The sequence below is a fragment of the Polypterus senegalus genome, chromosome 6 (genome assembly GCF_016835505.1).
Source record: "Polypterus senegalus isolate Bchr_013 chromosome 6, ASM1683550v1, whole genome shotgun sequence".
NCBI lineage: Eukaryota > Metazoa > Chordata > Cladistia > Polypteriformes > Polypteridae > Polypterus > Polypterus senegalus.
The window spans coordinates 113912761-113939890 of record NC_053159.1 but is presented as its reverse complement, the minus strand read 5'-3'; the positions used below and the strand labels follow the sequence as shown (position 1 = coordinate 113939890).

Below are 27130 nucleotides of genomic sequence, written 5' to 3'. Positions count from 1 at the left end.
AAAGGATTTTTGTGTCCATCCATCCATCCATCCTCTTCCGCTTATCCGAGGTCGGGTCACGGGGGCAGCAGCTTAAGCAGAGAGGCCCAGACTTCCCTCTCCCCGGCCACTTCTTCCATCTCTTCCGGGAGAATCCCAAGGCGTTCCCAGGCCAGCCGGGAGACATAGTCCCTCCAGCGTGTCCTGGGTCTTCCCCGGGGCCTCCTCCCGGTTGGACATGCCCGGAACACCTCACCAGGGAGGCGTCCAGGAGGCATCCTGATCAGATGCCCGAGCCACCTCATCTGACTCCTCTCGATGCGGAGGAGCAGCGGCTCTACTCTGAGTCCCTCCCGGATGACTGAGCTTCTCACCCTATCTTTAAGGGAGAGCCCAGACACCCTGCGGAGGAAACTCATTTCAGCCGCTTGTATTCGCGATCTCGTTCTTTCAGTCACTGCCCATAGCTCATGACCATAGGTGAGGGTAGGAGCGTAGATCGACTGGTAAATTGAGAGCTTTGTCTTACGGCTCAGCTCCTTTTTCACCACGACAGACCGATGCAGAGCCCGCATCACTGCGGATGCCGCACCGATCCGCCTGTCGATCTCACGCTCCATTCTTCCCTCACTTGTGAACAAGACCCCGAGATACTTAAACTCCTCCACTTGGAATCTCTCCTCCAACCCTGAGAGGGCACTCCACCCTTTTCCGGCTGAGGACCATGCTCTCGGATTTGGAGGTGCTGATTCTCAACCCAGCCGCTTCACACTCGGCTGCGAACCGATCCAGAGAGAGCTGAAGATCACGGCCTGATGAAGCAAACAGGAGAACATCATCTGCAAAAAGCAGTGACCCAATCCTGAGTCCGCCAAACCAGACCCCCTCAACACCCTGGCTGCGCCTAGAAATTCTGTCCATAAAAGTTATGAACAGAATCGGTGACAAAGGGCAGCCCTGGCGGAGTCCAACTCTCACTGGAGAAATTGCTGTAGTGGTGCTAATTGTTTTTGTTTTATTGTGTTCTTGTTTGTCACTTTTTACACAGTACTGTACAGGGTGCTTATTTCTTTTGTCTTTTTAAATGCTTGTCAGTAAACAGTGCTTCGGTGTGGATTGCAGAGTTGCATTTGACATCCCAATAAGTGATTGCACTTTATTTTTGGTCAGCTACACTTGTAACTCAAGTGTTGCAGAAAAAGGTGGGTTCAAACAACTAAAGTATAATTTAGCATAACATTCTTCAACCCAGTTAATCCCAATCAAGGTCATGGGGAGCCAAGGCTGTCTCAGCAGCTTTGAATGCAAGGCAGGAATCAGGATGATCCATTGCAGGACTCCTGCATGTCAAATAATTAACATACTAAAAAAATCAAGCAGATTTTTAACTTTTTGGAAGTTTTGACAAATTGCTCTCTTTGGGGATAATTCTGACATATCAGAATATGGCAAGCACCTTCAAAGAGAGTGTTAAATAGATCACTGTGCATATTTTTCTGCAAGAGCTTTACATTTTTAATTCTGTTTATGCACTCTGAGCCTCTTTACTGAAAGGTGTCTTCTAAAGTATCACAATTCACTGAACTGAACTTCCTGGGGAGAAACTTGATTTGGCATTTGGTGCTTTATCAGTTATGAGGCATGTCTGCCACCTGGAGGTAAGCTGCTGCACGTTCACCTTGGACAGGAGAATATGCTAAGTGTAAGATCATTTTTGTTTTCTAAGAAATGGGAGAACATCTCATAAAGCATGGAGACGGAGTGAAGGACATTGCTTTCCAGGTGGAGGACTGTGACTACTTAGTTAAGGTAATGCATTTTTTTTTAATTGAAAAAGACCAAAGCCAAAATAAATGTTGTATTAGAAAGGGATGCGATTAAGAGGAAGCAGGGCAAATTAAAAACAAATCACAATAATGTCTAACAGCAGTCGCTCAAGAGCCTGAGTTAAGTCACCACTTTGGAGACATGCTTAGCCAGTGCCTGTAACTTTGTCAGTCTGGTCAGAGTCTGAGCTGAATATTATCTCTTGTAACCGTAGTGAATCTCCAGCGGACATGAAATCAACATTGACATGGTTAACATTACAGGAATACTCCACCCAAAAACTTCATTATTTATGCAGAACAGAGAAAACAAAGTTTCTGATATAAAAGGGGTATATGGTGGCCAGTGCTGGACAAGAACAAAAAAATTAGAAAAAACGTCCATGATAGAACTCGCATGTTACTTCTGTCACATAATCCACATGTTAAGTCATCTGGCTGAATGCTCACAATGTCCCAAACACACACATTTTCACCAAAACCTTTATAAACCACCTACAGAAAACACTCTCATGAACAAAAATGGAATGCGCTCAGACATGAACACACATTTGCACTGTAGCCCACCTGCCGTCATTGAATTTCTATTCACATCCCCAATGGCACCTCTTCAGGTTTGTGTAGCAGCAGGCTGTCAAACTGCACGGGGGTGAACTGACCTTCTGCTGCCTGAAACATTTTGAATAAGCACAAGTCCGAGGCGTATTCCCTTCCTCTTGTTTTTACTCACTTTTCTTTAACTGTTAGTCAGTAGTTTTACACGTCTCTTAGTGCACATCTTTTGTTGTCATCACGTTTGAAGCAAATGAATAAGGAGTTACTGGGCTGGACTCCTGACCATGAATGAGGCAGGGAAGCGAGTCTTCAGTTTAAATGCCCGGGCACATCTAAGGGCATTCCATTTCAGTTCACAAGAGAGTGGCTTACTTTCCAATATTTTAGTCAAAATACATTTGTTTGGGATGTTGTGACAGTAGGATTGCTTAACTTGCCATGTGGATCACATGACACAAGTAACGTGAGATTTGTTTTCATGGACATTTTGGTATTGTCTGCTTCTGTCCAGCATTTGTCACCTTAGTTATAAGGAAACCATTTTTTACCTATTGTTACAAATTAAAATTAGTTAGGTATAATAAAAAAATATCTAATATTTGAATGGAATATTCCATTAAGTAGTAAATAGCTCAATGAGTTTATTATGTCAGACAGTGATGCCAGGACAGGACAGGTCAGGTTGGGGAGCCTGCACTGGTACAGCGTGTTGCCGCACCCACCACACAACGAAACAGCTCAGGATCCTGGTTGTCGACCCCCAGGCAGACATGTAGTCCCAGTCCCACCCTCCGGAAATGACCCTCTGTCTGCCGCAGCCAGGTATTATGTGGGTGTCCCCTTTGTCAGGTCCAGCCACTCGAGGATCCTGCGATCTGGATCACCCTCAGGGAATCATGCCACATGGCCATAGTGCCGTAACTGACGCTCCCTCACAACGCAGGTAATGTGCCTCACTCGGGACTCTGCTCAAGCCACAACATTGAAAATACTAGTATGTGTTCAATAATTACTTCTAAAAAGCTGTTTATCATTCAGTGTGTGTGGGTTCTTTGGTGGCCAGTGTGATAAATCTATCATTTCATGAATGTTCTGGTTAGACACACCTTTGTGTTTAAAAACTTTATTCTGCTTTACATACTTCCATTTTCACAGTTAACCTGTTTATGTCACATCAGATTACCAGAATATGGTGTTATGGCTGGGCTGTGGTGACTGGTCTCTACACCCCTCTGCCATGCAGGAGCTAATGCACTTCTAGGCTGTCTTGAATAATTTTACAAACTGTATCTGTACTGTTGTAGTAAAATCCTTACAGTGTAATTAGAACAAAATATTCACTGGTCTCTTACGCATAATCTTTTCTGTTTCCGTTTCCAGACAGCAAAAGAACGTGGAGCAGTTATTGTCAAGGAACCTTGGATAGAAGAGGACGAGCACGGAAAAGTCAAGTTTGCAATTGTCCAAACGGTATATTTGCCAAAAGGACCACTTGTTCATGAGCAGAATCTCACAATGTAGATACAAAGTTCACTTCCACTTGACTTCAAAGAAATGCACGTTTGTGTGAAACCGGAGAAAGACGAAGGTGGCGAGGGAATTACCACTAGTCGGGGTCTTCTTGACAATTTGGCTGAGGTTGCAGGCCAAAACAGTTAGTGTGTGGGGCCTGAATGAACACTCGCACACATCTATAGCTACAGCTCCAATGTTTCAGTGCGTGTCCTATGATGATGCATCTTGGCACTTGTCTATTACATTTTATGTTTTCTAAGTGTATTTCATTACTGCCACACCTTCAGTTTCTAGTACAGGGGTGTCAAAGTCAGGTTTTCATTCTAACCATTTTCTTAATTTGTGACCAGTTTTTGCTGCTAATTAACGTCTTTTCCCTTAGTTTTAATTAACTTGACTCAGGCCCCTTAGATGCTTCTTTTTCCTTTATTAGCAGCCAGAAATGAATGAGACTCAAAACGAGCCACCGCATGACCAGCTCACCCGTGTCCATCACACAATTTCTGAAAATAAAGAAAGGTGAAAGTCTCAGTAAGGCTGATCTCTCAGGTCACCAACACATTTAGATGCTGTTCTAAGAACAAACAGAAAATCAGCTGTTTTGGGAGTGTCTGCTGTGGCAGAATGAGGACAGCAATAAGCCATAGAATGAAATAATGAGTTTAATCAACAGCAAGAGTCGGCTTCTCATTAAGAAAGTGGCTGGAGTGAAATCGGCCTGTGTTTGAAGCCCCAGTTTAGCTGGTGATCTGTTGGCTTGTTTCACATCTCATTTCTGTTTGGCAGTCATTTAATGAAGAAAAGAGTCAATTCAGAGGACTGGATCCCTAAAAACAAGGCTATTAAAATGAAGAGAAAAGAAATGAATTAAAATTGAAAACTGGTCACTGATTAGGAAAAAGGTTAGAATGAAAACCCGCAGTCACTGTGGCCCTCCAGGCCTGGAGTTCGACACCCCTGACATAGACACTTACGTGAGACAATATCAAATCATCTGCCTGTTTATTTAAAACACTGAAATCCAAGTAATCAACGTAGACCCTATATGCGCCATATTTTTGAATGACAGACACATAGCAACCGGACTGACACACACTTATCCTTTTACTAAGTTGGATGTTTGTAACAAATTTTTTATTTTTTAAAACTTTATCTTCACTTTATTCTTAAACTTCAGTATGTCTTACATTTAGCTTGTTTGAATTTTGACATCAATGTTTGCATTTTTAAAAAGTTCTCAGCTGCTCCTTTCAGGTTCATTTACTGCCTTCATTCAGCGGGTTACCTTTGCAATTCACACCATGCCTCCAAGTCCGCAGGCTGCTAGATTCACGTTGCTTCCAACATTTGAGCTGTTTGACCATTCATCTCCTTACTCCCAAATTACCATCAAGGCTTAACAGAGACCTGAAAAATCCATCATACCTGGCATAGCAGGTGGACGTGGGTGCTTCAGTCATACGAATTTGATATTTAAACGTTAAATGACATCCTCAAACGATTCATCTGATTCCTGCAACAGGATTAAAAGATTGCTATGAAAAATTAAATGAGAGCTAGCAATATGTTGTTGTACTCCCTAAAATCTAATTTCTTTAAAGGAACATGTAATACTTTTTCATCGTTTATACTCCACAGTTTGATTCTTGAGTTAAGCTGCTGGAGTTGAAGGCTCAAAGTGGTGAATTCAGTCCCCTGCTCGGTTCATTGACACCACTCCTTCTTTATATTCATCTCTAGAAAGCCACCGTAGTGTACAAATACATAAGGACTCCTGCCAGGGCCACATCAAGGCCAGCTGGTGCCCCCTCTGCCCTTCCATTATTTACAATACAACTGATTTTCTGTATAGTGCTCTTCACTAAGTGCAGACGAAGAAGGTTGTGAACAATTCTCAGTTAAAATACAAGCACAGATTATACTAATTACTAAATACAGAACTTCATTTTGACAAGACCTTAAGACTCAGGGTGTGGTGAAGGTGAAAAAGGAAATTAAAGCTGACCTCATTTATGTGAAAAATCAGTAAAATCTATATATGTAAAGGAGAGTTGGGATCCGAGAGACTGTGTTTGTGGAGGGATTGAGAGTTAAATGGGGTGGGGGAGTCACGTGATCATCTCCCCTCCCATTCACGTCATTTCATTCACTTCATTTCGCTCCGAGCTGAGCTTCGCTGAGCTCCCCAGCTGACGCGGTCTTGCGTTCTTTTTCCTTAGTGTTTAGTCCTCTCTCCTTTACTAATTTACTGTTTAGTTCACGCGGTACTCACACAGTCACTCATAAAAGGGGAGAAGACTCCGTGCAGGTATTGAAACTACCTTGGAAGACATGCAATCAACGAGGCCATTAAACGAATCTCAACAAGAAACGACTTCCAAGTTAGAAAAAAAACAAAACGATTCGCTTCCCAAAACAGGCGGTTAAACGAATCTAAAGAAGACAGGATTTCTAGATTGGGAAAAGGACGATTGGCTGCCAAAACCAGGCGGTTAAAAGAATCTGAAAAAGACAGGACGTCTAGATTGGAAAAGCCACGATCCGCGGCCAAAACTGGCCGGTTAAACGTGCAGCGAAGCGCGCCAGGTCTGCTAGTACATAATAAAACAAAGACGTTAAGGATTCATTCCACAAATCAGCTGATGAATTTCAAACCCAGCCAACTGTGTGCCATTTGACAGAAGTGAAACTTCTACACCGTGAGGTGGAAACAAATGTGGTATCTGGCGCCACCTTCAAACCAAACGTTTATTTAAACTTGAGTCACTCACCATGCCAAAGAAAACATTTTTAACATTGCAGATTAAAGTCAAATATGGCAGACAAGGACCAATAAAAAATTGTCAAGTGTGATAGTGAAAGAGTTAATGGCATGATAACTTGGCTAAAACATCTGGGGTGCAATAAGCACAGGCTCATTTTGCTTACTGGTTAATCCAGGGCTGACTCCTACAGAGGAAAGGACAACAAGGAAAAAAACAACAGTGATCCTGCAGGATGTTATGAACACTCCTATAGATCAGAGATCACGTACTGCCTTATTGTGCATTATGCTGTATTTTAATTTTGGTTTTCGTTTTTGTTGGCAGTATGGAGACACCACACACACATTGATTGAGTTCCTCGGACCCTACAAAGGCCTTTTCCTGCCTGGGTACAAGCCCCCACTCTTTACAGATCCCCTTGTAGCCAAGTTGTAAGTATCGCTGGTGGTTTTCTTTTATTTCAGCCTCCACAACAATCAGAGGGAACCACAGACCCATAGCATCCATTCATCCAGCCATTTATTTCTTGCTGGTGTAATCCAGTGCAGGGCTGTTAGGGCTTTAGGAGCCGTTTCCTTCTGTAATGAGGACTGGGTGGGAAGCAACTCTGGATGACGTGCCAGTTCGTGTAGTTGTACTGAATTGTTTAACAGGAGAACTCTTACTCTGTTGTTGCATCAGTATTTGTAACAAAAGGCTTTTCTTTTTGGATTACGAGACAGATTTCATTAAGAATCTGCCAACTTTGCCATACACTTTTGTTAATCAAACTATTAAACAATTTGAGAAATGCGATTTTGAAAAGAGGCAAAAGTGAAACAATTCCACATCAGTACATCAGTCATGTTTTTCGAGCGATTAGGCTATCTTAATGAGCCATGTCTAAGGACGAGCAAGATTTTCTCATGTGTTGCAACAGAGAGTTTGGGTGTCCTCTCACACTTGAAGACTCATCTGTACTGATAGCCAAATGGAGGCACTATGCAAATTTACGGCCTCATGAAAAGTTAGACCCTTTTGAAAAATCTTATGTGAGGTTGTGCAGTGAGACCACTGGGTAAGACTCACATTAGCCATGCAATCTGACACCATAAAGAATATCTCTGTTTGTAGGTAACTGTGGCCCTGGGGAACATTATTTTATGTCACTGTACGCTGCAATATTGTGTATGGATGGTAGGACTATAAAGTGACTTGACTTGACCAGTAGACTAAATATAACTAAACTCACTAATGGTGAGTTGACTAGCTTGTATTTTAGGCCAAGCAGACTACTTTATTTAATATAATCTGTTCAAGTCCAAACATGCAATGCTACTTGGGAGTATGTAGCTGCTGGGAAATGTTCCTCAGTATCTCTTCCTTGATGACCTGATTATTGAAAGAAACATCATGCAGTTAGCTGTTCTCTTACCACTAATTGACCAACTAGTCCTACTTCTGATGCGTCCACAAACATTTAACAGCCACAATTGCAAAAGCTTGAACAAAGAGTTGCTTCCTGATTGGTCAATGGAATGAACCTGCTTGACTGCCTCAATTTGTTTGACATGTCAGGAAACCTCCAGGAGACAGTAAGCCACTCGGATCAGGTTAGAATATACAGTACCACACAGATTGCAAGTAGCAACATTACAAATGATTAAAAAATATATATATATTAGGGAGCTTGGAGCTCTGCCATTGCATTGACTGCACCTGCACTAGCTAAGCCCAGTCATTTGAGTTTAAGTTGACCAGAAGTGTTTGGTATATGAAGCAAAGTCAAACCTTAATGGTGCTGGGGTGTTGCTAAGGTAAAGCGCACTGAAAGTCATTAGCATGAAAGAAGCACGGGACACTTAGGTAACTTTGGTGATTAACAAAATACTGTATGTGTTTTAATAAGGAATAATAAACACTTTCATGTACACTTGCTGAGGCGATCCTCATCACAGACTTATGGAGTCCCTTCTTTTAAAGGCATCAAGCCTTTGACACGTTTATGGCTGATGACTCTCAAGATTACTGCCATGCATTCTAAGTGGTCAAAACCCTTAAGAAATTTTGTTTTTTTTCATCACCTCTTTCCTGCTGCTCACCTACCTTTCTCTTTGCAGACCACAAGGCAATCTAAATTTTATTGATCACATTGTTGGAAACCAGCCTGATGATGATATGGTTCCCGTTTCAGACTGGTAAGTGTTACGGTCCTTTAGTTCTGGTGGGGCAACATTGAATAAGTGTCAAGGTTTTGAGAATTTGCCCCGTGATCGCCTGTATACATTTTTGTGACCTGGTACAATGAACTGAAAGCTTTCATTGTTTTATAGAATGAGTTGAATAGTCATTCTTAATTTTGGAATATCCAGCTTAACTTTAAATCAGTAGCAAGCATTTGATATGAGGTAAACCTTGTGGGGCACATCGCCCTCAGTAGCCTGCAGATTGTCAATCTGGTATTCTCAGACTCGCTTAATCAAGTTCAGTGTTGGAGGATTTGGAGATTATACTGAAAATAAATATTTTGTATCTGTTGTATATGGCTGCACTTGTGTAATCCAGGGTGGTTGGTCTTGTGGTGGGTGCGGCATGGGCAGTAAGTAGTGCACACTCCCAACCGCCTCCTGATTCCACTGGAGTCCCATCTTCTTGGAAACTGTCAGCAACTTATAACAAGAGGCAGCTCCATCCACCCAGAAATTGACTTATTCAACAGTAATAAAATAACTGGAGGTGTACCACCATCATTTGGAATGTCAAACTCAATTCTATTCTGTGTAGGTCTCCTCTTAGGGTAGATAAGGAAGAAACTAATGAAAACAAAGCTCTCCATTAGCTTTTCTCATCATTGCTCTTCTAAACTCATTGTGCTTTCTGCCATTGTTAGGTACCAGAACTGTCTTCTGTTCCATCGTTTTTGGTCTATAGATGATAAACAGATTCATACGCAGTACAGTTCATTACGTTCAATTGTGGTCACTAATTATGAAGAGACAATAAAGATGCCAATTAATGAGCCTGCCCCTGGAAAGAAGAAGTCTCAGATTCAGGTAACGTTTTGGTGACACTAACTGTATGCCAGTAACAAATTAATACGACTATTTTTGTTTCTGTCACATATCAACCATAGTCTCTTTTTTTGGGCAGGAGTACGTTGATTATAATGGAGGACCGGGAGTCCAGCACATCGCTCTCAACACCTCAAACATCATTGAGGCTGTAAGTGAACCCATAAAGGCACTAAACCTAATGTCCACTAATCTACACCTTTTCTGCACTGCCCATGTTCAGGCTACTTCTGGTACTTTGGATCTGTCACTGCATTAATGCCCGCTGCTAAGGAAGGAAATTCCTAAATTCACTGATTAGTTGGCACTGGCTACACTCACATCTCTGCAGCAGCATCAGAATTCTTGAAAACGGGTCATCTCCATAGAAGACAACTGGAAGTGTGTGCTCCATTCTGTAAAATTCTGATTGTTGATTTTAAATAGTTTTTAAATGGTAAACAAGGCAGAGGCTTTTTGTTTAAAGCTTTTCACAATAATGAGTTTAGGATTTAATGTATGCTTATTGAGTAAATGTAACAACAAGACCCTAGGATGTCAGACTTTGAATGCTTCCTCGTAATTGCTCTTTTTGTGTTAAATTTCAGATTGTTAATTTAAAAGCAAGAGGAATGGAATTTCTTGAAGCTCCTGACTATTACTATGAGACTCTGAGAGAGAAGTTAAAAGTGGCCAAGATCAAAGTGAAAGAGGATTTGAAGATTTTGCAGGTGGGACATTCTATTGATTAGATTAAACCAGATAAACTTTATTAATCCCATGGAGAAATTCAGATACATATACAAGGGATGATCAATAATTTATCTACCGAAGTATGAAGCATGTTGAAACAAGTCTGGGCATTTTGTCACATGTCTCAAGGTTACTCATATACAAGTTGTGGCTCATTGCGAGTCTAATATTCCAAAAGACAGGATGTCAGGAGAGTCCTTGGGTGCATCACGTAAGCTTCTTCTTCATGACAATGCACCGATTCACATGTCACATCAATCACAGGCTGCCATGCAAGAATGTGGGTTCCTGCAGCTGAACCCTCCACCCTACAGTCCTGATCCTGTTCTAATCCCTCAGATTATTTCCTGTTCTGAGTTTTGAAGAAATCTCTCCATGGACAGCAGTTTTCAAGTGATGAAGACATCAAGGCAACTATGACTTCCCGGTTTGAAGGTCAAACAGAACATTTTTTTTTTCAAAAGGGTTAAAGTAATTTCATGAAATGTGGATGAAGTGCATGGAGTTATCAGGGGACTATAATGAAAAATCTTTGAAAACTCTTTTCTTTCCTACTGAAGTAGATAAATTAATGAACACCCCTTGTAACAACAGAAATATGAAGAAAAACAAGGATACAGACTCACAGGGCAGATGAGACACCCAATCAATCGATAAAAAAACAAATAAAAATAAACTTGAAGAGTACATCAGATGGAAGCACTGAATTGTCAGGTAGAAGTGGGCAGAAAACACCCCCAGAGGTGCTTCTCAGCACACTGTGGTGAAATGAGCTGGTGGCTAAAACTACTCCAAGAGAACGCCTCCTGGAGGGGATTTACTGCAGATAGTCAGATAAGCATCCCGGTGCCATTCACTGTACTCATTTTATAACAAGATATGCATCAGTCCTGGTAAAGACAGACCATCCTGAAGTCTTGACAAAGAGATATATTTTGGACAGTCCTCAACCCAGGGACATTGATTTTTCACATTCATTTATTTGGGTCTGGAAACAGGACTATTCACTACCTGAGTTTGTGTGTTTTATGAGTGAAATAACAAAACAAAAGCAAAAACAATATGGAAGTGAGCGTCAGTACGTTTTGCACCCTAACAACCAGATTACCCGAACCATTCTACTGTATAACATATCAGTAATTATTTACTGCTCTGAGGCTGATCTTTCTGATCATAAAATAGGTCATTACGATAGCAATTGTCGGGAAGAATTCATAGTTAATTACAGAATTACGGTATTTGAGCATTCCTCTGGAGCACCTCTTTCTCTTGCACGATTTGACTTAAAAACTAATCAGCACATCGTCATCTAATAACAGGCTTATGTTTGGAGTTTGGTATTTTTCCACCCAGCTGTTTTAGTTCTAGACCATCCTCAAGAAACTGTGACACACAGACACACATGGACAGAGCTTTTGCTCCTCCCTCATAGACGATAGGTTAAATGGGTACAAAGCAAACATTTTAAAAAACTATAATATAGGTTTACAATCACCTAGAATGCCATGCTGATGATATGACACAAGCTTATGTACTTTTGTTTGCATAGACTAGGGACTCCAGCATTGTCCAGTGGTTCAAGCGTCCCAATGTGAACACTTCAGGTCGACATATAGGCAGTTACTTGTTTGCCTAGTTAGGCCTCTCAGCACCATGAGACATGTTCTGTATATTCAGTATTCGACTGACTAGCTGAGGGTCTTGTACGGCTGAGTGGTATTATTGACCTTTTCCACGCCAGTGAATGAGTAAAGAAGTCATTCTGTCAGTCACGTAGCTGCTATAAAGACAACAGTAAAATCACTGCAATTTTATTCTTTATTCTAGACCACCTTGTACTGTGCAGATTTGTGAGACATGGGTGTGCACCTCCATAGTATGGTGCAGCTTTTAAAATAGATTCTTTAGTGTTATATAACTCGGTTTCTGTTAATGCCTTATCCCCAAAATGCTTGTCCACTGAGCTTTATATTAGAAAAGACTGAAAGGAGGCATAAACTGCCCAATCCGTCACAGCACCATCAAAGTCATCCATTACTGCGGAATGAGAAGAAAGAAACTTTTTTCTGTTACACTAGAGAAGTAGCAGTTCTGTCGTGTTTGCCTTCTAAGCTCAAAAATGAGTGCAGGCCTCAGAATTGGCAAAAGCCAGCCCTGCCTCTTTACAGGCCTTAACCCAGACAGCCAAGCTCAAAACTCAAATAGCAGGCCTCTGGCCTACTTGGGCCCAGAAGTACAGTAGAGTTAAGGTTTTTAAATATCAAAAAGTTAAAAAGCTTACAAATCAGGGGAAAAATGCCATATCTCTAGTCTCAATATAAATGAAGAAAAGTTTAGTAATTTATTAAAATTTTTAAAAAAATATTAAACAAAAAAAAAAAACATGGAAAGAAAAATGGCTTTGCTTGAACAGACAAAGCAAACAACAAACAAATCCAACCCAGAAGAAGCAAGCAGTACATTAGAACGAAAGCAGGGCTCAAAGTCAGCATATCCAAAATCAGAATGCAGGGATTGAAGCCAAAAGTGTAGGGCCGAAACTGCAGTGTGGGGACACTTGTCACTCCGCTGTATCAGCATGTGGCCCTGCCCCTTTAGGTTCCACGATAAAAAGGGAATAAAGCATATTATAAAAAAAAGCACACTAATAAACTCTTATAGTACAACGTATCTCAAATTTTTCAAGTTGCCCTGAATAAAGATATCAGCCAAATAATAAAAACACCCCCTTTAAATAATAAATAACAGAATAAAATAAACAATACATGAAATAATATATAAAATAATATAAAGAAAACAATTTTCAAAAGTAAATCTAAAGGATGAGAAAATAAGTACATACAAATAAAACACATCTGAGTCAAGGTATAACACCTTCATCATAATGTGGTGATGCCACTGAGGCAGATGATGACTTTGCCTCGTGATAGTGTGCAGCCATGATTTTTATGAAGACTACGGGGCTTTGCCCCATACTTGCTTCGCTCGCCCAGATATAGAATTTAAAGAGATTGTTATTTTCATGGGAATTGTTACATAGTCTTTCGATTCTATGTTGCACCGTTTCTCCGTGATCATAAATATACACCTGACCGAATTGTGGTTTCTTCAAAAATAAATTTGTCGTAGCTTTAATTGTTGCGGGATCACAGATTCTGAATCTATGTTTTGAGCATTGAATGATGTGAACACAAAAAGATTATTGTACTGTAGACTCGGATATTTTGTCTGTAATGTTTGTGGGTTTCACTTTCATCAAACAACAAATCTTTTAATTTTCGTGGATACGCCTCTTCATTGGGAGGCAACACTACTTTTCCCTGATGGCAACACAAATCTCTGACTTAAAGTTTAAAGCCTTACAATATCTACATATTTCTGACATATCACCTATGTCCATATATTTAATATCTTTTTCCTATTCTGTTATTTCACTGAGTAATAATTTGTTTGTACTAATGCGATCTTTACTTTCTTTTTTTTGATACTTTCGAATTTTACTACTTTCATAATCTTTCTACTACTACTATTTACTACTTTCATAACCTGCCCTGCGTGTGTATCGCAACAGCGTCTTTGAACGTCTTTATGAAGTCTTTTATTTCTGACCCCAACTGGACCTACAAGGTTTTCAATTCCACTTAGTCCGGGCTAATTATTACTTTCCTTATTTTCAGAATTTGCATATATATTATTATTGTTATTTTTGCCTGCTTTTCTCTCCAATGCTTTTGGGTCTCTTTTAGACACGCTGCTCTTTCTTCTTCGCTTAGTCGTTGACATGACATCTAGAACGTATAAAATTTTTAAGAGCTGATAGCACAATGAAGTGTGTCTGCCAAAAGCATTCCAACAAATGAGAGGAAAGATGTCCGTGATCTTGTTTTAAATAGTTTTTTCTCGCAGGATGTCATAGTGTCTTTCCAAGAAGGTCATGTCTTGACCCAGGATTTTTTTATACAACAGAGAGATGTGGGAGTCAGCATAAGTGTTTGTGTTGGCAGATAAAGTAACCCACTGGGGGCGTGTGGACATCGAAGAGTAGGCAGACGACTTTCGAGAACTGTACAAATCACTGATAGTAGAGTCAGGGTTAGGGTTAGGGTTAGGAAATTATAAGAGAACCAGGAAATGGATTTTAACAGAAACAAAGTCAAAGACAAGCTCGGTTCATACCAGGAGATTAAAGGTGACAGTCAACAATATCGCCCCAAGGTCTGACTTTAAAGAAAAACTTTTTGCTGTATTTTCATTTTGGAATTACCCCAGAAACAAGGACAGTAGTGACACCGACTTGCCTGTTTATATGCTGTCACTCTTGATGAGCTCAATCGGCACGACTGAGGGGTTGTGTCTTTATGAACCGCAAAACACAGTACAGTGCTCATCCTAAAAACAAAGACAGTAAATAACCAACAATTAAATAAATAACCCATTAATTAAACACAGCTAGAATAATAGTTTACACAGTATGGGGATTGTGTGAAGATTTAAGTCTAGTATTAGAAAAACGTATTTCAAGGGGAAAACAAATTATAAAAAGCCCTTTGTTATACTTCATATGCATTACAGGAATGATGGATTCATCATGAAAAAACTGAGTATGGCCAGCAGTGCGGCAACATTAAAAAACTTTCAATGACTTCCCCAACGTTCCTCACTCCAGCCATGAGATTTGTGATCAATTGTGGTGAACGCCGTATGTGATACGTGCAAAGGTTGTTTGTGTGCTGTTATCAGTTTGAAATCTATCTTTAAAAGACACACACAGTGGTAATTGATAGAAAAACATGATGAAGGTTAGACTATACAATGCATTTAGGGTTCTTCACGCAGAGAGGGGATGAAAACGGATGTATGCTGATACGTCAAACATCTGGTCCCAGTCTGACAGCTTTTAAAACCAAAGTTGCTGTGGGGACAGACTTTGAGTGTGCATAATTAAATGGAGCAATATTAAAACGGCATAAAATGAGGAGTGGACAGGCATAGGACCAGAAGAACAAGATGGGCACCAGCATTTTACAGCAAAGGAAAAGCCTCCTAACCATTAGTAGCTGCCATGTCCTTAGGACTTACACTTGTCTTCTTGCTTTATACACAGGACCTGAAAATCCTGGTGGACTTTGACGATAAGGGCTACCTCCTGCAGATCTTCACCAAACCTCTTCAAGACAGACCCACCCTCTTCCTTGAGGTCATCCAGCGGTACAATCACTTTGTAAGTGTTTAAGAACATTGCATAATTTATCATTTAAGACCACCTCGCCTTCCAGTTTGCCAGAGTGTATTTTCAACTGTGACCCTCGCAAAACGTGGTGCATGATGGCTCGTTGCCACTGAACTCCTGATTACTGAAAAATAAAGCAAATCATAATCGACAGTAGCAGCTCTCCAGACAGGCGTGTGTAGGAAGCACAACTTAGGCAGACTGGGAAGAGCAACACAAATTAACTGGCAGGAAAAAGCGCTCTGGTGTAACAGGATACCGAATCGCTAGCTTCATGTCTTACTGGGCAATGGGCCTCAGTGGTCTGACAGGGAGTCGTAGCAGACTTGCCTCCCTCAAACCCACAGTTAAATTCAAAAAGCGCCTTTTGGTGTGACATATGCCCATTAGAATGCATTTAACAATAAGAATTAAAGATAAGTAATCATACAGTACATCAAAAACTAGGACCAAACATCTACAATTATATTAATTATTAGTGTAAATCAAATAAATACCTTGTGGAAAACCTTTAGATGAAAATTTTTAATCTAGCATATTTGCTTTAAAGATAGCTAGATACTTTATTTGTCCGAAGGTGAAATTTTGAAAATTTTGATTGCATTTCTTTAGTAACAGACAACCCACTTTGGTTTATTAATAAAAGTAATTGCTAAATTGATTAATAACCTAGAAAATATGGCATGGATACGTGTCAGGTAAGACTGACTGTGCATTATTTGTATGAAAAGATGTTTAATGTAAAGTGATAAAAGTCACAAACTGTTTCATGACATGACGTGTTATCGGTGTGCTCCGGTGGTCTGTCGCCACAGCTGAACTACGTGATAAAATTGGACTTTATTAGGAAACAGGCAACCAAGGCCCACTTCATAAGAGCCATGAGGCGTCATGTGCTATCATAAACACACACGACAACGACTACTCTTTGGGTCCATTTATAAAGGATGTGGAATATACCAAAACATGGAGAGAGAGCCATGTCTACATTTCACACACTGGAGGATTCAAGGCGGCATCTCGTACTCCAAGCTCCACAGCAGCCACTGGCATAGCTGCACTCACTTTTTGAAGAAGTGCCATGGGCTGCACGCTGGGATGTCATCTTAGAAGAGTTCTGAAAGTTTTATATCTCAGTTGAAATTAATCAGAAATGTACGTGAACACATTCTGGAATGAACCAGCATGGTGACAAACAGATTTCTGGTATCAGGTAAGGCTTGGACGGGACTCTTCAGGAGAGAGAGATACCTTTCAATCAGTCATGGGCTGTACACCAGGTTAGTGCCACACTGCAAGTTCCTACAGCGGCATATTTTGCAGGAGCCCATCACCCACAGGGAATAAACCCCCCATTCTAGCACAGCTGCCAGAAGACACACAGAGGACTGAAGATTAAGATTATTAAAATCAAGTTAAGAGGATTGAGGCATCAAAGTGAGCAACCTGCTGGTACCCCATGACCAGACAAGGACATTGACCTCTGTATGGTACGGCGCTACATAATCTGGTAGAACTCAAATCAATGCAGTATGAGGGGTTTACATCTCATCAGCCTGCATTCTTATATTGAAATATACAAATTAAAAATAAAAAAAAATAAACATAAAAACAATACCACACAGGCCATGCGGTTCAAGAAACCTACTGGGGTTTTACTTTATAGCATACCATGCAAAAGGACGAAGGTCCAAGTCTTTATAGAGTCCTGGTGCTTCCTGTATGGTTGTGAGACATGAACGCTATCCAGTGACCTGAGACTAAGACTGGACTCCTTTGGTACTGTGTCTCTCCAGAAAATCCTTGGGTACCGCTGGTTTAACTTTGTATCGAATGAGCGGTTTCTCATGGAGTCCCGAATGAGGCACATTACCTGCATTGTGAGGGGGCGTCAGTTACGGCACTACAGCCATGTGGAGCATTTCCACGAGGGTGATCCGGCTTGTAAAATCCTCATTGTTGGGGACCCGAGTGGCTGGACCAGGCCGAGGGGTCGCCCATGTAACACCTGGCTGCGGCAGATAGAGGGTCATTACCAGAGGTCAGGACTGGACCGCATGTCTGCCTGGGGGTTGTCAAACCAGAATCCCAAGTTGTTTCACCGTGTAGTGGGTGCGGAAACGCACTGTACCAGTACATGCTCCCCAACTTGATTTAACTTGATAAAATGGAGGAAACTGGTAAGCAAATAGATGTACAAGACTAATTTGCATGGCTTGAATCACTGATCAAGGAGTGAATAGTGAATAAAAACAGAAGAAACAAGTAAAAGCTCTACAGAACCAACAAAGATGTCTGTTCTACACGCAGCAACCCCTAAGTAATGGAAATTAAAAATGAGCAGAGGAGTCACTTTTGGTAACTGAAGGTCCAAGTCAGCCGTTGCTGTGATGGTGGCACATGCGAACTGGGTGGCCCATTCACACTGGATTGGTCTGCTGTTGTTTAACAGATGGTGGGATTTAAAAACAATAAAATATCAGAATGAGTCAATGTGTGCCGTGAGCAGCAGCAATGGTGGGTTCAATCAAAAGGGCCCTTCAGCTCTCGATGGGGAGCCACCTAATGCCAGTTCTGTGCTGAAGTACTGTAGATTATCAGACTGGTGATTTCTAACATGCCTTTCTTTTTCCCCCCCACACAAGGGATTTGGAGCTGGCAATTTCAAGGCCCTGTTTGAAGCAATAGAGAAGGACCAGGACAGCAGGGGAAACCTGACGATTTTCTCTTCAGATGGACAGCCTAAGGCCTTCTATTAGCGTTCTGTTGTAGACGTCTTCGTTTGAAGCACCGTGCTTTGTATTTAAGCTTTACTGCAGATTGCTTTAACCGCACCACAGCCTTCCACTTTCAGATATCGGCTGACGGAGCTCAGGATCTTAGTTTGTCCGCCTTCTCCAATGTAGACAAGTTCAGTCAGGATTCTGCACGCACGTTGGATAAAATCATTATGCTGTTTCAGGTTTTCATTTTGATCACAATGTTCAATATTCAGACATCCTCACCACCACAACATCGTCACTTCCTCCCAGTCGGTGTCCATACACATTACAACAGCCAGGTCGGCCTGTCCTTTAAATGGAGGATACCATGCCATCTCTCTTAGCTGGCCAATGCACAGCCTTCTTAATGTGAGAGCTTTATAGTGCCAATCGGTTTACACAGTTATCACTGCCACATATACAGAGTACAGTGCAATGAAGGCTTCATGGTTTGTGATGCTGATCTGATGTTTATGTTGAAGACAAAAGAGAAATTAACACCCGGTGTGAAACATAATAATATAACCACTTGAAACAGGTACAATTGCAACTAAAGACTAAATGAGCGAATCAAAATGAGTTTAATAAAGCAATCAAATGAAGTGTCCTTGTGAATTATCTATCTGCCTGTAAGAATCTAACAATTTATTGTGTAGTTGTACAAAACAGAGGAATAAAAGAAAATCGCAGCGTAGTCGGCAGGATAGATGGTGTGGTGGAAATCAAGAGCACTGTGATCAAAGTTATATGAGAATACTTGGGAGGGATACCCATCATGGTAGCCCACCCACATCAAGAAATTCAGACAAAGAACCAGGGAACAAAAGTTTGTGTACGACAACCTGCTTTGGGAAGACAGAGATATCACATATGCTTGTTTCCTAGATGACAGTTGGCCCTCAGGCCTGCAAGTGAAACTTGTATTTCCACAGATAATTCAAGATGTGGACACCATGCTGGTCGAGAGGTTGGCAGTGCCCTGGGTGACCAATCACCTTGTACCATCTGTGTGGGTTTTTTCTCCAGGTACTCTGGTTTTCTTTGCAAATCCCAAAGTGTGTTAGGAGTTTTGACAACTGTAAATTTGGTCCCTGTCTTCATTCCAGCCCTTAAACCCATATATCAAACAATTCTAAGGTCGTAATGCCAGGTGACACCCTCTTCACACCCACATGGGTTCTAACAAAGCTCTTTCAATGACTGATTTCAAAGTGCATACTGATGATTTGGATGGCTCCACTTTTCTGAAGGAAATCTTTGAAGAATCTCTTGGTGGCCTTTGTTTCTATTCCTGTGATATGGCAGTTTATGGGCCCACGTCTCCCCATTTTCTGCACTCGCCTTTTCTCTCTTCATCACTGCCATCTTGATTCCTCCAAAATGTCAGCTTTATCCACGCCCGGTAGACCAGCCTATTTCTCCCTGCACTTGTCAGGCCTGGACCTTCCCTGTTTCTGCTATTTATATACCAGCTCTTGTAAATGTGGTTTTCCAGAGGTCTTCAAGTGCTTGGACAGAACTTTTCTTTCCCTTTGGGCACCTTGAGGACCTTTTCAGTGAAGTCATCATCCTTGAACCTCACATTTCAGCCTCAGACCGCCCCATTTTAATGATATTTCTTTTCTACCTCAATCACTATCACCCTTTACTTACCCTGGGCAGTTTCTCTTCAACTACTGCCCGGGTCTGGAATGAAATTCCACCAACAGCTGGGCTCCAGTGGCCTTGGGAGATGAACCTCCATCTTCAGTCTTCAGCACCAGCCTCTAGCTTGGTTTGAACCTCTAAGCTCTTGTTTCAGCTGTTTAGTCCTGTCCTCTCCCAGGACAAATTTCAGTGAAATAACCACCATCACCGAAAGCTCAGTGGTTGGAGGTTGAAGGTTAGCACACCAGACTTTCTGCTTCTGATGAACTGGATGCTCACCCTTGCCGCTTCTGCCGAGTCAAATTACAATGGTGAAATATACATGTTAAGATCTGGATACCGAGATGAGCATGTAATCCCTTGGCTTTGAAGCTTTAGGTTCTGTGAACCACAGTATCTTCTGATTGTCCTTCTGAATTATCCCATCAAACTCAGTAAGGTTTAAGGTTTCTTTATTTAGTCATGTTTACACAAGAAAACATGAAATTTGCCTTCTTAGTTGCATCCTAATAACAGACAGAATGAGATAAAACAGACAAATAGAAACAAGAAAGGTTAAAGGGAAAGCAGTTAGATAATATATATTTACACCAAAAATAAAAAAAGGTTACAGGATATATATCAAAAACCTTAATCATTATCTCCGATATTTCTTATTGAAAAGTCATATGGCACTAGGAAGAAAGGAGTTCCTGGTGCGAATTGTGTGGGTTTTTAAAGCGACTATCCTTCCTGATTTACTGAACTTTAGTTCTACATGTAATGGATGTCTGTCATCAGTTGAGATGATGTCCAGTTTCGTTAACATTGCCCTCTGCCACACGCTAGTCAAATCATCTACATCAGCCCCAATAACTTTAGCTGCATACTTCGTAATCTTTTTTGAGTTTTGGTTTGTCAGACTATTAAACCAGGCAATGAAACTGAAAGTGATCACAAACTGCATCAGACTGCAATAAAAGGACAACATGAGGTCCTTGTCTACTTTAAATAGTTTGAGTTTATGGAGGAGAAATAAGCGCTGGTTGCATCTAGAGAATATTTTTTTGTATTTGTATTCAAGTTAAGATTGTTATCTACGTAAATTCCTAAGTATTTATATTCTACCTCCTCTCCCAGAACTACAACAGGTGAACATACAGATTTCGGTCTCTTAAAATCAAATATCATTTCTTTGGTCTTTTTTACATTCAGAGTGAGAGAGTTTTCATTGCGCCAGTTTACCAGTAAGCCTGCCATTTTAAGCGACTATAAGGCATTTTAACCCGGCCGTCTTTGCAATCTGTTGCTGTCTTACTGTCACAAATACCACTTTCAAACATTGAGCTCATCAGGCCATGCAGCTCAGAACACTCCTCTCCTGCAATGGCGATGATGTTCTGAGACTTTCAGAGGAGGAAGGCAGGCACGTTCAAGGTAAGGTCGATAAACTCATTCATTGTTGTTGACTGCACATGCAACGTAACAGTTCCACTGTACATGGGAGAATATCGACCCATAAACCTGTCTAATGAACATTCCAGAAGGAAAATGTTACCTCAAACGATGTTTCGTGACAAGTAATTTCTATGTTATTGAAGTTTCAGAATTTAAAGACATAATCACAACCAGAACTCTTGAGGGTCCAATTGTGCAAACTTTGATAAAACCGAGTCTCAGACGTTGCTTAGACTGGAAACCTGAAATTCATAACACAATAAAAGTTTTGCAAAGAGTCCTTTCTTTACTTTTATGAAGTTAAGAGATAGTAGGCTCAGTGACCCCTCGCTTTTAAATGTGAAGCATTTTTTAGTAGAAAACTCATGGAAATGATGACGGAGCAATGCCAGGTCAGGACTAAGCCCTGACGGAAGCAAGTCCACCATGCAGCTCGCCAACACGCCCAACAAGTTTTTATGTTGCAGGAGGAAAAGCAGACTGTGGAGAGACCCAAGATGCCATGGGGCGCAGACTCACTCAAAGAGCGCCTCATGCTGAGTGCCCCCAATTTCATATCCTGAACTGACATCAGAGCACGATTTGTGCTCTCCTGTGCTCTTATTTGCAATTTCTTGCTCTTCAAAGGACCTCATGGTCGTGTTATGTGAAAAGCCCCCTACAAACACAGCGACTTCTGTTATCAGGAATTCCTCCATCTCATCGTTACAGCTCTCTTATAAATGGCGAGCTGCAGGGTTGTGAGGTGCTAGCGGCTCTCTGGGCAGGACTCGACCCCAGATGGTCCATTGAAGAGCTCACTCACTCACACTCACTCACACTCCCGTCTGGCCAACTGAAGAGTGAGCGGCGCAGATGGGCGTCACCGTCACACCATTCAAAGACAGAGCGCGATGGCTCGCACGCATCGGTCACGACGGTCGCCACTCCACCATGATTACATATTGAAAACTGTAACAAGCACAACTTTAAAACAAAGAGAGACAGCAAACACGTTTTATTTAAAAATAATTTATTTGTGTATAATTGGAATGAAGCCAGGCATCTTTTATATGCAATGGTACTGATCATTTTCCAACAGAACAACATCATTTTTACACCTGGCAAAAAATACGGATAAATATATTAGTAAATAAATATATTAATGACATATTACCATATTGAAATGTTCAGTTATATATTTATAAAATATATTTTATATGCAAAGTACCAAAAAAATATACTGAGAAAACCTTGAAGAAAACAAGGCCTCTGCAGAGATCATGTTCAGATACAAAAATGCACTTTTAGCACATTTCACTTGTCATAAAAATAAAAACAAAATGCAACAAAAAAAAAAACAAAAAACACAATAATATTTGCACATGTCCTAATGTTCAGGACCACTAAAGGGACAAATCGGAACAAAGCGCCAAGTGGGGGATACCATCCAAGCCCTAAATGGCGGTGGCCCTGCAGCCTCCCGGTGTGAAGGCTATGAAGCAAATGGAGGAAGTGGTGGCACCGGTGCCCATCAAAACTCTAACCTGAGAGCTTCAGTCAAGTGCAGCAGAGGACACTGGCAGCCCCCAGCACCGTGTGAGCAAAATATGGGAGGACAGAGGCAGAGGGGCGAGCACACAGCGGCTTATACATCTCTAAACAGGGCAATGTGGAGTTAGGCTGGCACCATCTGTGCGCTTCTGCCCAGTCCACATTACACCTCACAGGGCAAGCCGACATCACGTGTTATTTGTGTCTGAGGAACACATCAGTGGCATTCTCAACTGTTATGACCAACGGGCTCGAGTGCCATGACTTCTAAACATAACCTGACTAGTGATGAGCATTAACCATAAGCAGTTTGTACAAAAACAGGGAGAACAACCCTCTGGTTAGAGATTCTCGTCAACATCACAGCAGCCGTAGAAAAGCTACACAGCAATCCTAACAAGGCGTTTCGAAAGCAAAGCCCTCCGAGAGACAGAGCACAATGGTTCCATTTTCAGTTACTCACCCACTGAATGACTGCAGGAAGGAATGATGTCTGAAAACAGGCTCGTGGACAATGATGGCAGAAACTAACCAGTAGGAACAAAAGAAAAAGGACGGGAATGTGTCAGACAAAAGAGGGCACCCACCCCTTGTGTAAAGCCTCTGGGTGAAGGGCTACTGTGGACAGCCAGCCATGTGGGGCATGACAGCAGATGAGTGTACAAGTGCTACCATCAAACCTTCTAGAGAGCTCTCTGTGGCGCCACCGGCCCATCCAGCTACGTGTAATCACGGTTGGTCCCTGCTTTGTGTCCAGAGCTGCTGGGATGAGTTGAGGCACCTCGCGAACATGTGCTGAAAATGGAGCATCAGAAGAGTCAGCTTTGAAGGGACGGGGCACTTTGTGGAGACGACTTTCTAAAAATACAACTAAACCAACGAGACAAACTCAAGGCAGGCTGCGACTGTCAACAGCACTGCATTCGAATAACTGGGATTTGAAAGTGAGCATGAAAGCGACTGCAGGTATGGATGCTTTTACATGCATTTTTATGTCAAATTATCCTCATATGAAGCTGCAACACTTTTTTACTGAACAACTATAGCAGTTCTGCATGCCCACAAGCACTTTCGACCAACATGGGCTGGTGAGTTTAGTATTCCATCGCTCAACAAGTGTCGAGCTTCTTGTTTTATTCTACTACATTTCAGACAATCTTGCAGGAGCATGTAAATCCAAGGAACTGCAATCTGCATTGAGGAGTTGCACAAGACAGAACTACAATGACTTTTATAAAGGAGATTCATTCGGATCATCAGCAGGCATCACTGCTCCTTTACCCGACTCTCTAAATCCGACGCAGGCTCACGGGCAGCATAATGTATCACGGGACGCTCAACACATTCCTCCGCGTCAAACGTCACAACTGCAGGGTGTGCAGGAATTAACTTTGAGTAAAGTTACGCTCTGTTACTTCATCACTGAAGTGGCCTGTGCACTAAAAATATTAGGATGATGAAAATTAGAGGAATATAATGCAGCACTCTTAGTGAATAAACAACATAGTAAGTGCCCAGAAATGAAGACGTCAAGCGTCAGTCCTCACATAAGGAAAACCACCGCTTGATGAACCTGAAATTGCCATGTTGCACCGTAACAAATCAGTGTTTTCAAAAATGAACCTAATCGGAAAAATTGCAGGTTTTACTCCATTCCGGCCTTTCAGAGCTTTGGAGGTGCCCCTCAAATGGTTTGCGTTGTGTAGTGTGAGGTACGAGTTTTCCTGTCTGGAGCCACACTGTTGGTCCTTCACCCTCGAGATGTTTGAAGTGACGGTCCTCAGCTGGAAATCGGCCATCTAGCAGTGACTAACGTGAACTTCACTGTCTGGAATGAAACCTGTGAGATACGGTGTGAAGACCAGAACACACAGCCTCGAAGTTGACAGACCTTCACCTTGGTCCTGGGAGTTTAGAGACCCATGAGTCACATTGCAAGCACAGACAAAAATTTGAACCTAAGTCCACCGTAAACAGCTTTATTTGTTTTACACTTTAGTCATGGTATCTCAGAGAAGCACAATTCCTCAGGCTCTGTTGTTTTCTTCTGATCCTGTGAACAAAGAAGTTCAAAACATTAGCACAGAACAAAAGAACCAAGGAACAATAAGCATTTTTCTTTTTTGAGTCCATCTTACATTAACTCTATGTTAGTTCAAACTGTCCGCCATCACTTTATTTAACTTTATTTCAAAGATGCTCTTTGATTTATTTCATTTATTCCTTTCCCACTGCAATATGGGAGCTACAAGTCCACTCCATGAGCCCGTGGAGCACATCAGGCATAGCCATGGTGATCCAAAGCTGCTGTTTATCTTAACTGATTGTCCTGCAAAAACTTCATGTCTGTGTCACTGAATTTCTTAGCAATAAAAAAGAAAAATATCAGAACATGTTGTCCAAAAAGACATAGCAGGCAATGCTCAAAAAAATGTGATGTGTATGAAATAACGTATCTGAAAATGACATACAGTTGTTCATATTGATTTTTATATTACATATAGGCACATAAATATTAAAACGTAAAAAAGCACATTTAGACTGAACATTGAAGACAGGACTCCTGACTAACAAATGAGGGGCAGAGGCAGGGCTTCAACTCACAGAGCCACTCCCATGAGGCTTTAGTTTGCTGTTTATGATGTGAGCGGAGTACTCCAGAAGTAACCATGTGACTTTATTTTGGTAAACAAAAGCACATTTTGGCCATAAAACTGGATAACTGACATGACGATTATATGACACCAGTAACGTGACACTTTTCATATAGTTTGCCGTTTAACAACATTGGCTTCTATTATATCATAACATTTTTTTCTCCATTCTGCACGAAAAATGTCATTAAACTTTTTCCTTAACCATCAATACAATTTATGTGGAGAAAGTAACATATTAAAAAATGTCACTTCTGGGTGGAGAATCCCTTTAAATTGACACTTGCTCTTACGCTGTGCACATCTACACTGGGTAGCCTGTAGCCATGTCCCAGCTCCAAGAATGCCATTTGTACTCACTAAGTCATATACTGCATGTCAGCATCCATTCTGATACAAGGCAGACAACATCTCTGGACAGGGTGCCCTCAGACTCACCCCGTTCACTTATATCGAATCAATTCAATCTCACTATATGGACGTGAGAAGAACCTGCAGTCCTTGAACAAACTCACCACCAAGAGGACATGAACTACTGACTATGTGTGTGTATGTGTGAGGGCGTATTTAGTTGCATGAGGTCCAATTCATGGACATTTAGTGGAAACAGCAACCATCTTTGTCAGCCAAAACAGAGAGAAGTCCTTTAGCTCAGCTTAACTGTCCCATCTTCTGACAGCACAAGTCTATCCTTGCAGCAGCAGGTATTGTTACTTGTGTAATGCCCCTTCAGTTTCAAGCCAGCTTACTTTATTATTATGTGTGAGCTGCCTCTTAACACTCACCAATTCACCAATGTGATTTAAGGTTCAGTTCAGATCATTACCTCATTGGTTGCTCCTAGATGTTATCAAGTAGCAATGAGTTTGATCAAAACTCTACTACCACCTTCAAAACTATCCTCCACCAGACTAAGGCCCAGAGTTGGTATGTAGCCAAAAAAGAAAGAAAACCAAAGAACTTTTACTTGACAAGAAATATTTGAAGTGTAGGATAACAAAGTCAGCATGCTGTCTTTCTTGTCACCTGCATGTACATATTGGGTAGAATCGTCCATAGACTCCGCTCTCTTGTGATTGCTGAAGAGCCGCCTAAATGTGGAGGCTACTCCGAAGCACTGTCTTTACTGGCTTGTCTGGTACTCAGTACACCACCACTGCCACTTCTTGTTTTTTGCCCATGCCACCCCTTAATGCAGGCCTCTGTACTTTGAGCATTTCACCTACTAATTTCCCCTCATATTATGCACAGCAAAATGCTCTTTCCAGAAACAATAAGATATACAGTAATTACTGCTCTCCATTTTAGGAATAACTTATTGACAAAATGAAAGTGAAGCTTCAATAAATCTACTCAGTTCAAAAGCGTATCTTCTCAAAGACACCATGTCATGGAGAGCAAATACACACACGTGCCTAACATTATGGCTCTGCATTCCACATTAT

General features: G+C 41.4%; 2 protein-coding genes across 2 annotated transcripts in view; one reads left to right on the top strand and one right to left on the bottom strand.

Annotated features, from left to right (window-relative positions):
• hpda (4-hydroxyphenylpyruvate dioxygenase a) overlaps window positions 1-19021 on the top strand; it is a 34228-nt gene extending 15207 nt beyond the window's left edge. The window contains exons 6-14 of the mRNA XM_039756814.1: window positions 1706-1788; window positions 3741-3830; window positions 6965-7071; window positions 8740-8817; window positions 9510-9672; window positions 9770-9841; window positions 10278-10400; window positions 15527-15643; window positions 18298-19021. Of these exons, the coding sequence (XP_039612748.1) occupies window positions 1706-1788; window positions 3741-3830; window positions 6965-7071; window positions 8740-8817; window positions 9510-9672; window positions 9770-9841; window positions 10278-10400; window positions 15527-15643; window positions 18298-18411 (947 nt within the window). The 3' untranslated portion in view covers window positions 18412-19021. The remainder of the gene's footprint in view (window positions 1-1705; window positions 1789-3740; window positions 3831-6964; window positions 7072-8739; window positions 8818-9509; window positions 9673-9769; window positions 9842-10277; window positions 10401-15526; window positions 15644-18297) is intronic.
• Window positions 19022-22491: 3470 nt separating this feature from the next.
• The window catches only part of LOC120531414 (E3 ubiquitin-protein ligase RNF43), a 425040-nt gene continuing 420401 nt past the window's right edge, over window positions 22492-27130 (bottom strand). The window contains exon 9 of the mRNA XM_039756813.1: window positions 22492-25084. The gene's annotated coding sequence lies outside the window, so the exon portion shown is untranslated. The remainder of the gene's footprint in view (window positions 25085-27130) is intronic.